At 30.1% G+C, this 14,327-nt stretch overlaps 1 protein-coding gene across 1 annotated transcript; it reads left to right on the top strand.

Annotated features, from left to right (window-relative positions):
* Positions 1 to 6: 6 nt before the first annotated feature.
* Positions 7 to 13,414, top strand: LOC143068622 (flavin-containing monooxygenase 5-like). Its single transcript, XM_076242828.1, has 10 exons — positions 7 to 300; positions 3,211 to 3,380; positions 5,857 to 6,015; positions 6,821 to 6,947; positions 7,994 to 8,164; positions 8,427 to 8,535; positions 10,146 to 10,295; positions 10,827 to 11,012; positions 12,033 to 12,166; positions 13,048 to 13,414. Exons 1-10 carry the CDS (start codon positions 113 to 115, stop codon positions 13,235 to 13,237), a joined length of 1,584 nt encoding a protein of 527 aa, XP_076098943.1. The 5' UTR covers positions 7 to 112; the 3' UTR covers positions 13,238 to 13,414.
* Positions 13,415 to 14,327: the final 913 nt, after the last annotated feature.

Here is a 14,327-nt window from a genome sequence, read left to right as displayed (position 1 = left end):
AGCCGGAAGATAAAAATGTAAACAAACCCACATGGTTAAAAGAGCTAAAATGAACTTTGAACCATTTTTTACGTTATCTTACCCTGAAATAACTTGACATGTCATTTAAAACATGTCCTCCCAAGATCAAGTCCATCGTCCCGATGTTATAGTTATTGGTGCAGGAATTTCTGGACTTGTCACTGCAAAATGTCTGAGAGAAGCTGGTTTGAGTGTGGTTGTGTTAGAAAGATCTGGTGACATAGGAGGGTTATGGACATTCAGAGAAAATGACTATGGTGTTATGAGATTCACACACATGTAAGTTTTAAAGCTACTGACAACATTATTTTATAAAAGATTAATACCAAATCAAATTTGTATCTTGCTTCACCTCACAAATCCTTGTAAATTTTTAAAGCAAACTTGTGTATATTTTTGAGGATAGTAATGCCCTTTATCGTCAAACGATCATTTTCCGCTACCGTTAGCATCGTTTTGTTAATATTTTACCATGATTTGTCAGAGATCTTAAATAATTATCTTTACCGTTATTTTTGGAAATAAATTAACATGATTTGTCAAAACAAGGATTTGGATTTGTACATCTTGTACAAATCCTTGGTCAAAATCATTTTTTTATCGTCATGCACCAAAAATTATCGTCAACGTCATTGGGCAATTTTTTCCTCCTGTTATTGGTCATGACAGTACCCCATTTCTACCCTTATTTATGACCCCCCTCATTTATGTGATCTGTCTCCTTACAAAGGAAGTCCAAATGATTATGAGGTGCTTTAAAGCCTTTCATTGTCCAAGGAAATAACTCAAAAATTAATTTGAATTCAAACAAAATAAAAAAGTAAAAGTTTAAACCACAAAAATATAGAACCCCAAAGAAATTCAAAAAGTATGAAGTTGATCCTGATCCATAGAAAAATAAAGATGAATGACTTGCAAAGTTGAAGACATTTTGATTCAGCGTAAGTGGAAATTTGCAAATGAAAAATTGTGTTGTATTATTTAAGGTATATATATATAGAAAAAAAATCTGAGACAAATACCTGCATTTGTGGTGATTTATGAGCATAGCAAATTCAAAACACAGTTCTATTTCAAATTTAAATTTGAAGGATTTGTTTATATCAACAAGGATTTAATTTGTGTAGATTTAGAGTAATTAGTAATCATAATCTTCAAATTAAAAGTCTTGTCAGAGAGACTTTTATAAAGAAACAGCTAATACTTTAATATATAGTGAAGAGCAATTTTTTTAAAATTATAAATGTACCTCTTCAAGATAAGAATATGTAGCTGCCTTAAAAATGTTAAGGTCAAAGTTTTTTTTAAAGATATTAAGTATTGACTGAGACTTCTATAACATAGTAGTCTCAGGTATTGACAAGCTTTCTTTAATATAAAAATTAGAGATGCATATATCTTAATAACATATATTTTTATGCCCCACCTACGATAGTAGAGGGGCATTATGTTTTCTGGTCTGTGCCTCCGTTCGTCCGTCCGGTTAAAGTTTTTGGTCGAGGTAGTTTTTGATGAAGCTGAAGTCCAATCAACTTGAAACTTAGTACACATGTTCCCTATAATATGATCTTTCTAATTTTAATTCCAAATTAAAGTTTTGACCCCAATTTCACGGTCCACTGAACATAGAAAGTGGGAGTGGGGCATCCGTGTACTATGGACACATTCTTGTTTATAATTATCTTAACTTAAAAGAATCAACATTAAAAGATGATATATTAAATTGAATTTATATCTGAATTAAGAATTATATAACTTTCTGAAGTCTTTGTCTGGAAAAAGAATGCGGAATATATAAACATCCGAAAATCAATGTTTTTTCTTGACAACATATAATTAATTGAATTTGATAAATATATGTATGGTATCTGTGTGGACCTAGAGTTATCCCTCTTTGTATATCTCATGGAGTGACTCAACCCTCCCCTAATCATCAAACAATACAATATTTTGATATGGTTCATTCTATTTTACTACTTGTAACTTGATTGATATTTTTGTAATAAGCCCTTTAATAATGAGCAGAAAATAAAAATATTTGTATATAAGTGTGTACATGTAACGAAAGACATCAATTGTAGGACATATAGGTGTAATATAAACACCATTGATTTTCCCCTTTTTGTCTTTGTTAAATTTGCACTTTTAAAAAAAATTATGCAGAATTCATCTTTGTTTCAAATACTTGGCATGAGTAAAGCTATATCCCATCTAGTACCGTACTACAGACAAAATTTTACATTAAATTTCATTGCATATAGGAAATAAACCAATCAAATTTTCACCTCTTTTTTTTTTTTACCTGTGTGCAAGATTTAGTAACCATGTAACCTCAAGTTTTCAGAAATATTCTATTAAAAAAAAACCAAATATATACATGATATATATGCATACCCTTTTCTAAGCTGAAATTTTCAGACATATACGAATTTAATTGAATTTATATCTGAATTAAGAATTATATAACTTTCTGAAGTCTTTGTCTGGAAAAAGAAGGCGGAATATATAAAGATCCGAAAATCAATGTTTTTTCTTGACAACATATAATTAATCGAATTTGATAAATATATGTATGGTATATGTGTGGACCTAGAGTTTTTTTTAATAGAATATTTCTGAAAACTTGAGGTTACATGGTTACATATTCTGTAAACATTAAATTTTCACCCCTTTTTTCTCTAATCTTCATTTTTTAAGGGCATTATTCTTTAATCATTTAACCCCATCCAAACCCTCATATACTATCACTAATCAGAAAAATAATTTTTCTAAGCCTCAGGCTAACTGCTCAGATACATGTAGCGAGATTTTTAAATTTAGAAGAAAATTTTGAATTGAAAACATCATTTGAGTTTTTGTTATTTATTACTTGATCTGTATTGCTGAATTATTATATCATTTGTATATATTGTTAATCTATATTAGTAATTGTTTCGTTTATGATATGAAATATTGTAGAAATATGCATTTAATACTGGAGACTTCTGAGAATACATATTAAGTTTTGTGGTCAGTCATAATTAATTTTTAAAACACTTAATGAATACTAATTTGGTATATATACGTTGTATTACAATTTGGGTCAGCTTAACCAACATTTTATGCATGATCTAGTTGAGGTAGACTTTCTGTAATCTTTGACACATATATGTATGAATATTATATATAAATGTATAAAATAAATTTTAGAAATGTATCAAAGTACAACTACTGTTTCTCAGACTTTCCGTTTCCTGACGATGTTCCAGATTACCCACACAATGTTGATATGGCCAAATATATTAAAAGTTATACCAACCACTTTAAGCTGAATGAAATCATCAAATTGTACAGAAAAGTGGTCAGCATTGAAAGACAAGGTCTGTAACCATGGTAACATTGTTATATATTGTTTATTTGAAAGAACTTTAGTTCATGGACATGGATATGTTTTCTAAACAAGAAATTCAACATTATTCAAATAATTCCTTGTTTCTAGTAATAATAAAACATTTAACATTCATAACTCTGGTTAACAACAAAACAAAAAGTTAAATCACAAAAATACAGATCTCTGAGGAAAATTTGAAACTGAAGTTCCTTATCAAATGGCAAATCAAAAGCTCAAACACATCAAACGAATATATACATCCAACAAATTGATAACAACTTTCATATTCCTGACTTGTTTTTACATAAATAAGGCCGTTAGTTTTCTCGTTTGAATTGTTTTACATTGTCTTATCGGGGCCTTTTATAGCTGACTATGCGGTATGGGCTTTGCTCATTGTTGAAGGCCGTACAGTGACCTATAGTTGTTAATGTCTGTGTCATTTTGGTCTTTTGTGGATAGTTGTCTCATTGACAATCATACCACATCTTCTTTTTTTATGTTGTTATAGACATTTTCTTATGTAGTATGTGTATTAAGTCTGGTTTCAAAGCTAGCCTTACCTCTCACTTGTACAACAGTCGCATACAATTCCAATTTCAAAAATTTAATAAACAAAATTTTACAATTCAAGCAAATGAAATTTAAGTACGCTTTTTGTGTGAAAATAGTGTCCAGTTGATTTTGGTGGCTTAGCAGTGATGGATTTAGAGGGGAAACCCAGGGTGCCCAAACCTCATTTTTTGTTGGGAAAATTTGGTTGATTATACAAGGAATCACTGAAGCATGACTGGAGCAGGCCCCTTCTTAGGCAGTCAGTGTGCCCCCTTTTGAAAATTTCTAGATCTTCCACTGCTTAGCCTGTGTACATAGTTGTATTTTCAATGACCATTATCTACCTTGTACTTTTTAAAGCTTACTGTAATACAATAAGAATAAGAATACTTTAATAATCCAATCATGGACCCTTGCTGGTTTTAAATTTCATACAATGATTACAATGAATTGTGTTATAACAATGAAATAATAAAATGAAATACATAGACATTGCTCATTGTTTGAAGCCATATCTCCTTTGATTAAACTGATAGCTTTCTCATTTAAAATCATACCACATTGCCTCTTTAGATAATATTTGCAACATGTGGCAATATAATTTTTTTGGTCAAGGTACCGTTTAATTAAATACGCTTTTACATGTAGAAATACCAGTTTTAACATACTTAACTGTTATTCTGATGTAATCTAGTGCAAGATGATAATTTATATACAAACTAAAGAGATGTATACTTATACAGACCTAAAATTTTATGTGTCTGTGTGGTTTACATGTTACATTTTCAAATTAAAATGTATGTATTGTAAATGACCCTAGTAGCCTCACAATTGTAAAATTAACTTGTATTCTTTTATTCATTATTGCATACATGTCACATCTACATTATGACATGTACTTGAAAGAGATAAAAATAGCCATATAAACAATAAACATTGATGCATAAGTAAATAACATGAAAATACATGTAATGGGTTATAACAATATAAGACAATTTATCTTAAGTAAAATTGAGAATGAAAATGGGGAATATGTCAAAGAGACAACAACCCAACCAAAGAGCGGATAACAGCTGAAGTAATGTGCAAAGCAGAATTATTTGCAGTCAGTGTCTTTAATAACCCTCTTGCTGCCGGAGGGACACATATGTCCACACCGGCAGTGCCGGAGGGACACATATGTCCATGGTTAAATCTATGCAAGCTTCTCGTCAATGCTGTATCTCTTTCAATTAAAAGACCGAAGATTAAACAGTGTTATGTTTTCTCCAATTGGTCCGATATGTAATGGTCATTATTTCGTGACGTCATATATTGAATGACGTCGTTGTTTTGCATGTTACGTCACAGACGTCGAGCTATCGTATTTTCCGGCATATGAAATGCAAGATTGAAAAGCGGTCGGCAGCAAGAGGGTTTTAATTAAGCATCTAGATTTTTTATATCGTAGTCCCTTTTAAAGACATTGGCAAAGTTTTATTTAAGTTACAACGAAGTAGCCATATGAAGAAATCTAGATATAGATCTAAAATCTGAGAACAAAATACTGTAATTGAAAACAGTTATTAAAAAAAAATATCTTTGGAAAGTTGTTGGTTCTCTGAAGTCTGGTTTCCTCTACCAATAAAAACTAACCACTACAAGAACTGGTAGCCAAAAGTTCTAAAAGTGACAGTTAACACCAACAAGCAATCAATCAACTTTAATTAAAACTAAAATATAACTTCAAGAACAAGAACAAAAGCAGTTTGTAAAATAGTAGATAATGAAACTATCAGTGATGATGTTAACTTACGCTATAATCAGATAATATATGTACATGTACTACAATTTATAAGTCATTTATAGGTAATTATCATTAAAAAATGTATTATATTTTTTATTGATACATATGTATGTTTTAAACCTAGGAGAAGATTGGAAGGTTATAGTACAGGAGGTAGAAGAGGATGGTATTACAGTAAAACCAGACACACAGGAAGTGTATTTAGCCAAGAATGTTGCCATAGCATCAGGACATCATTCAAAACCAACAATGGCTAAATTTATGGGACAGGATTCTTTTACAGGTTGATTTTTAATTTAATGATAGAACACTGCATAAAGAAATTAAAAATATATCAAATATTAAATTAAAAGTTACAAATCCTAGCAGAACAGACGAAAAATGATTGAAAGAAATGAATTTTAACACACAAAAAACCCAATACTGCATGCATAACATGACACAGAAAAATAAAGGGATCAACATTAACCAAAATAGAATTTGATTTGAATTTAGATGCTACAAAATATTACATTGTCTGGTCCATTGAAAGGCAAACATTAAGAAACACCAATATTTTTTATCTGCCTTCCACTGTATTGACAGGGAACATGAACGAAAGCATTATTAGATTTTTGTACTTGAGCTTCACTGATGAATTGTAGACTGAACACGCTTCTGGATTTTTTTTTATCCTGGTATCTATGATGAGTGTAGGTAAATAAAGGCAACAGTAGTATACCGCTGTTCAAACTCATAAATCCATGGACAAAAAACAAAATCGGGGTAACAAACTAAAACTGAGGGAAACACATTAAATATAAGAGGAGAACAACGACACAACACTACAATGTAACACACACAGAAACGGACCAAGCATCAGACAAAATCCCATGAGAATAACAAATATAACATCAAAACCAAATACATGAATTTGGGATTGACAAGTACCGTGACACGTAATACATGAATACATTATTTACAATTAGATTAAAAACAAATAGGAATAAAACCCTTATCTTTTTTTACAAAAAAAAGCGATCAGGTTTTATTTTAATGAACATGATGAAATAGCTACAGTTAGAATAAAGATGATCTTTGTTTTGTAGGGGAGATAATTCACAGTGTAAAGTATAAAGATGTTATAACCAATCATCTTGAAGATAAGAGAGTTTTGGTGGTGGGAATTGGTAACAGTGCTGTTGATGTAGCAGTCAATATTGCTGCTATTGGAAGGTTTGATATCAGATCAAATATTGTATTATATTAAAGATTTCCACTTAGGAGGAATATAGAATTAGATTCCACTTGTGGTCATGGACCAAAGAAGATTGAAATCACAAATTGGCTCAGGTTTTACAATTACAAATCTGTTTTGACATGCTCAACTCATTAAAGTAAAAAATAATAACTGTTTTTCTGTTTTATAGTTTTAAATGTGAATGAAAAAACAGATGCACATTTGTAAAGTTCCAAAAGCAAAAAAATATTAAAATATGGTATTATTTTTTCCAATTTTATAAGCATGTTTCTTCTTTTTTAGGAGAATTCAGAAAAGTAGTAGAATTAATTTTGGTTATTATGATAATTACTATATAATATTTATAAAAATGAATAGATAGGACATTGTTTTTTAACGAATTTACCTTATTATCATTTATTTACATTAAATATATTACTCAAATTCACTGTAAACAAGCTTTATAAAGTACACTTATTTTTTAGAACCTGAAAATTAATTTTCTGCATATATTTAGTATACAAAATAACCTTTCTGGTTTGAATATTTGATATTCCAAATTTTGCCCATGTGTTTCTAATGCTGAAATGTGGTTGAAATCTAGATGATTTTATCACCATTCAACAAACTCTTTATTGTTGGTCTACATTTGTATTTGGATTGTAAACCTCTTCAAAAAGCATTGTATTTCACTTTCTAACATGTTTATGTATTTTATTGTATACATGCATGTAATATGATATTCATCTCTTACTTTTTCAGAGAGAAGCCAGTTTACTTGTGTACAAGATATCTTACAGTATAATATGATATTCATTGCTTCCTTTTTCAGAGAGAAGCCAGTTTACTTGTGTACAAGATATCTTACAGTATAATATGATATTCATTGCTTACTTTTTCAGAGAGAAGCCAGTTTACTTGTGTACAAGATATCTTACAGTGTAATATGATATTCATTGCTTACTTTTTCAGAGAGAAGCCAGTTTACTTGAGTACCAGATATCTTACAGTGTAATATGATATTCATTGCTTACTTTTTCAGAGAGAAGCCAGTTTACTTGAGTACCAGATCAGGTGCATGGGTTGTACCTAACTACATATTTGGACAGCCAACAGATTTATATGCCAATAGACTATTTCTAGCATTGCCATGGAAACTAGCCACATGGATATTTGAGACTGTAATAAAAGTTGTTTCAGGAGATCCTAAAAGGTTTGTTCATAAAACATTTTATTATCTTGTTAAATGAATGAAGTTCCTGTCTATTGTTCTTGAAACAAGCAATACTAATATAATATGTTGAATGATATGATGATTCTATTCTTGCATATAGGGTACATAACATGTATGTTGTCTCTCTCTCTCTCTCTCTCCATTACTATTTTTTTTATTACTGTTGTTTCCCTTACCAGTATGATTTATTTTTACTTTCTGTGTTCTATTTTCAATGTTTTATTAATTTTGCTAATTGTAGATGGGGTTTGAATCCCAAAATGAGAGCTTTACAGACCCAACCTACAGTTAGTCCCACTCTTCTCCATCATATACAAAGGAAGAATATTGTTGTTGTTCCAAATATTCAGGTATATAAAAAGAAATAATTCTTGTAGAAACATCAGTGAACATCATTTTTGTGTTACAGCTTTTACATTAATGCTAGCAAGACAAATCTTTGTTTGGCTTGCTTGCTTTGTTTGTATCAATGTTTGCTCAAGCATGGTAATTAAGATAGGCGGGGCTTCAGCTTGTATACATCATACTTAAATTTTATTGGACGTTATGTTGGAGGTTAAGGACACTAAATTTTAAAACATCACATGACACATATTCTCACATGTTTCCTTACCTGTAAATATACGATACAGACAGGCTTCTACTTCGTCGAAATTATCTGTTCATTTTCACAATCGTAGAAACGGAAGACAATTTTTTTTTCAGAGATCCAAATTAAAGACTGTCGTCAAGCACTTTTAGTAAAATAGCTATTCGAACACACCTACTCTGATTTTGTGATCCATTGGATAGGTATTTCACTTGACCCCTATATTTCACCTTTTAGTACTGTTATTTGTTTATGTTATAAAGTCAACCTGTAGCTTTGCTATATAAAATGATAGAGTCTGAAGCGAGATGATGTATCAAATACTCTTGTTTTGTACATTTTCAAGACAAAATATTCATCTCAAACACACCCTAACATAAGAAAAGGTGCACTCGATTTTCTCTTTTCAATACAATTGTTTCCCATTTTTTAGAATATTTTCTGGAGTTGCATAATCGAAGGACAGACATGGAAATAACTGACTGAACTAATAGATTGATATGTTATAAAAACAATATTAAGTCAATTAATGTTGAAGGCCAGTTTCTCAGCCTCATACAAGAAAAAAGTGTATTTGTCATGTGATGTTTTAAAATTAAGTATCCTTAACCTCAGACATAACGTCCAATAAAATCTAAGTATGATGTATACAAGCTGAAGCCCCGCCTATCTTAATTACCATGCTTGAGCAATCACTGATACAAACAAAGCAAGCAAGCCAAACAAAGATTTGTCTTGCTAGCATTAATGTAAAAGCTGTAAGGGGCACTGTCACTTCCTTCCCATGTTGAGCTTAGTGGTTGAAAAAATATAATGCTATATTGCACGAATCATAATTTAAAAATTCTTCCAATTGAATTACTGCTGTCAATAGGGATTGTGAATAAATATTATTTCTAGTTTGTCCTTCTTAATGACAATTTCAAAGATGCTTTATAAACTGTAATCTAGTAAATGAAATAAAAAAGGCTCACAAAATTGACTTACCTTTCTGGTGAAGGACATAACTCAAGGGCTCTATTAATCCTTTTCGTAATGAATCTTCCAAAACATAAAAGATATGTCTCCCAACCTTTGGCAATAGTATATCTTTGGCAAGGGAGGACTTCCTTTTGCAAACCACTTGAAGGTCAATGTTTTGACCAAAAATAACATTTGCAGTTTCAGCTAGGCATAAAGATCTCTGTTAATGAGAGAACATAGAATTGACCTACAAACCCACCCCTTTGTAGAATTCTTGAATGAGCACATAAATATTCAAACCTTTGATAGAATGAGTAAGTTTTTGTGATATTCTAAAAACGCTGTTCTTGTTTCAAAATTTTGATAAAACCTTGAAAATTTTAACCACTTCTTACTATGTATTTTCAGAGAATAGAAAATAAGAAAGTATACTTCATCAATGGAGAATCAGCAGAATTTGATAGCATCATCCTTTGTACTGGTTACAAGATTGATCTCCCCTTCCTGAGTGATGAAATCAAACAGACTGTCTTGGATGATAATAATAACAATCTGAAAGTGAGTTATGCGTTTGAAATAGTAGATGGAAGTGTATACTGTGAATTATTTATGCATTGCTATTACTGTTTAATTTTAATCAAAGATCCATTGGTGTTTAATAATCAAATAAGTGATTTTTACCCTAATCTTATCTCCTTTTTGTTGCTTTTAAATTATATAGTAGATCTGAAATATGATTGATCTAACCAGATAAAAAAATTGTACATATTATGGAAGAAATGTTTGTATTATAAGAAATGAATTAATAAAATATTATAAACCTTCAAAAACAGTCAATTGAATATACATTTAGTTTGAATCATTGAGCAGGTCTAATGGCCTTAGTCATGGCATAATATGTATGTGCCATTTAAGAAAATATTTGTTTTTAAATATATATATATAAGTGTGTTTCATAAAGATTCACATTTCAAACCTATATAAAATGAGGAGTACATATTGATTATGTTGATTGCCAAAAAGACAACTATGTAAAAATATCTGATAATATGAGTTAATTTTATTTTCGTTGACCATATTTACTTTCAGTTATTCAAGAATGTATTTAATCCAGATATTGGCCAATCATTAGCCTTTATTGGTTTTGTACAGCCTGCATCAGGAGGAATCCTCACCATGTCAGAAACACAAGCCAGATGGTACGCTGAACTCATCAAAGGGCGTGTTCACTTACCTAATAAATCAGCTATGGAAGATAATATGAGAGCAGAAGAGGTATATTGCCTGCAAATTTTATGTTTATTAATTGATTTCTTGTTGGAAATTCAAATGATTATTTTTTTGGTTAGAGTAAATAACTTTTTATCCTCCTTAATCAATATCAGATGTTTTCAATGAAAATATATGTCAAATTGAATTATGAACATTTAAGAATTAAGGTATAGTTGACTACAATATGTTACACTTTAATTGTATTTTTTATAAAGATGTAAAAAAAGATAGTAAAGAAAATAAAACATTAATTAAGGCTTGTTACTTTATATCATTAGTACATGTAAATGTAAGGAAGACTCATTACTGTTAATTCAAAACAAAATGCACACATTTATTATTGCAATTTTGAAGAATGGATATAATTGCAAGTCGACTTATTGCGATTTAAAAAAAATCTTCATAAAGATCTATGTTTCAGTTATCAGAATGGGATTTCTTATTATTGTATAGCAATATAATATTTCCCACAGTAAATAGCCAAAAATTAGCGTGAAATAAATTCCAATATTGCACTAGTGCAATAAATCCTCAAAATTCATGACGTTGTCAACATCAAAATCTTAGTTTTAACTAATTTTTACTTTCAAATATTATATTGCTATACAATAAAAGGGTTATTGCATGAATATTGGAGAATATTGTTCCTCGTAGAACATATATTGCACTCGCAAGCTCGTGCAATATATCATCCTACTTGGGACAATATTCCCCAATATTCATGCAATAACCCTTTAGTATTGCGATACTCACCAAGTTGCATTGTTTGCATTACTGTAAACCAACCTATTTTTGTGAGTGATATGTTTTCGCAACTTTTGAGAGTAGAAAAATAACGCAAATATCAATCGTTGTGAATATGTACTACCTGGATCTTTCCTTATTAAATTTCATCATGTAAGTCAGGAAATCGTTAAATTAAATAGCCGGGTAAAATGCGAAATAATGTATCCGCGAAAATAAGTTGGTTTACAGTGTTAAAAACCTTGCAATCATTTCTGAATTTTTCTGAATATTTTGTAGATTGCAACAAAGAACAGATACTACCACTCAGCCAGACATACAATACAGAAAGATCCTATAACTTATAATGATGAAATCTCATCTTACTTTGGTGCAAAACCAGAACTGCTAACAAATCCTACACTAGCTTGGAGGTAAGGTCGAATTGCAAACCTTGGCAATATTGTAAAATGTAAATAAATTCACATGAATTCACCATAATAACATGAATAATGCTTTATCAGAATTTCAAATAAGTTAGATTAATGTAATTTTACTGATCAAGTACTAGCATCAACAGTATATGCTTATATATTTTATTGGATTATCTTGGTCAGAAACAACTGAATTATACAAAATATATTTCTATTAGTATTCCTTTATGATTAAACTGGGTAAGGTTTACTCCTGATCCACAAGTATGATGAGTGATACATGTATATTCCACCTGTAAATTTCTGAATTTTTTATACTCTTTTTTTGAAAAATATAATACGTTGTATGCTATTTTAATATCTTTTTATTATTTTTCTTTTTATCTATCTGTTTACCAACTTATCCATTCATTTGATCATTACAAATTTGCCAGTTTTATGATCATGTTAGTTTATTTTTAATTTGCCTGAAATTTTTTATATGACCTTATGATTAAATGGAGGAAGAGAATGTGGTCTTTTACTTTTAACAAAATTTTCCTTTGACCAAATTTTACCATTCTGTGCCTCATATTTTCATGATTACCAATTTCAGTTGTTATTTCATATTTTAGATTTGGACAGATTCTGCATCAATATCTATAGTAAATGTTTCATTCTTTAAGCACTTGAACTCATGTTCAACCTTTACCAAAGAAAGCAAACAAAATGTTTTCCAAGAATAGTAATGAATCCACAGTACCATGTTTCTTTATGTTGACTTTCATAAAATATTCAGCAAAGGTTAAAAGTTATTGATAATCTTCTGAAATTTTTGATACACCTCTACCATGTTATAGTTGTTTTTAATTGATGTTCATTAATGACTTTTTTGCTTTCAGGTTAATATTTGGTTCTTGTGGAGCCTTTCAGTATAGATTACAAGGACCAAATACTTGGTCTGGGGCTAAGGAAGCAGTGAAGAAAGTCCCTGTTACAGAAATGATGAATTATTCTGGCATAGGTCTGCTTGTTTTAGCTGGACTAGTTTTATACTATTTTTATTCATTTATTTGTTGTGTTTTTTGTTGAAAATAATAACATTTTAATATATATGTAGTGTCAGCCATGGCTCTGTGTTGATGTTGTACATTGACCTATAATTGTTAACTTTTTATATATTGTGACTTGCGTGGAGAGTTGTCTTATTGGCACTCATACCACATCTTCTTATTTATAAAGAACTTTGTCTTAACTTTATACACATGTACTTAAATTAAAAGTACAAAATCTTTCTTTTAGAAATATGTGCATTAAAACACAGATTATTTTAAGAATATGGTCTGTATAAAGTTGATAGAAAACTTTTAATTAAATGTGTTAAATCCAGTAATCTAATATATATGTAGTGCTTTCAGAATCAATAAACTGTGTCATTAAATATTAATTTGTTCTTCCTTAAAGGTAAATTTAGCATACTTGTATTTCGTTTGTTATTTGAAGTTATCTTCAATAAAAGTGATAATTAAGTTCCAGAATTAAATACAAATGAACCATTTGTGAGTACTAGAATGATTGTAATAAGTTTTAATTCTTAAAACAAGGACTATTTGATGATAAATAGATCTATAGTAGATGTTAGCTGGGATTCTGGAACTGCTTTTCATATTTTATTAAATCAGGTCAATTTTAATGAAAATTATGTTACAATACTCCCTTTTTAAGTGCAACCCCACTCAGAATTTTCATTTTTAGCTCACCTGACGCAAAGGGCCAAGTAAGCATTTGTCATCACTTGGTGTACATCGTCTGTCCTCTGTTAACTTTTACAAAAATCTTCTCCTCTGAAACTACTATTTTTCTTTTATATACACAGTAAAATACAACTCCAATAAATCAATCTAAGTGTTTGAGTAGTTCTTAATACAGTGATTTTTTTTTTAGAAATGTATAATTGTTTACTTTTTTAAATGTTATTTGGCGAGAGAGTTGTCTCATTGGTAGTCACACCACATCTTCCTATATCTAGCATAAAGATGCGAAATAACACCAGTCCTGACTACTTGGCCTGTAAGAGTTCTATTTTTGCAGAGCCTGCGACTATTGTCACAGAGAGCTCGACATAGTGATAGAAATCCCGCGGCAGCAGTGATGGCTAACTTCTTGTAAGCTTATTTTAGAA

Source organism: Mytilus galloprovincialis, chromosome 3, assembly GCF_965363235.1.
Source record: "Mytilus galloprovincialis chromosome 3, xbMytGall1.hap1.1, whole genome shotgun sequence".
Classification (NCBI taxonomy): domain Eukaryota; kingdom Metazoa; phylum Mollusca; class Bivalvia; order Mytilida; family Mytilidae; genus Mytilus; species Mytilus galloprovincialis.
This window is presented reverse-complemented; position numbering and strand designations above follow the sequence as displayed.

Excerpts from the sequence above, each read along its gene's own strand:
- LOC143068622 (XM_076242828.1), top strand. The coding sequence starts at position 113 with ATGTCCTCCCAAGATCAAGTCCATCGTCCCGATGTTATAGTTATTGGT. Across the intron at positions 6,948-7,993 it reads AATATTGCTGCTATTGGAAG|AGAGAAGCCAGTTTACTTGA; the intron begins GTTTGATATCAG and ends TTACTTTTTCAG. Across the intron at positions 10,296-10,826 it reads ATAATAATAACAATCTGAAA|TTATTCAAGAATGTATTTAA; the intron begins GTGAGTTATGCG and ends ATTTACTTTCAG.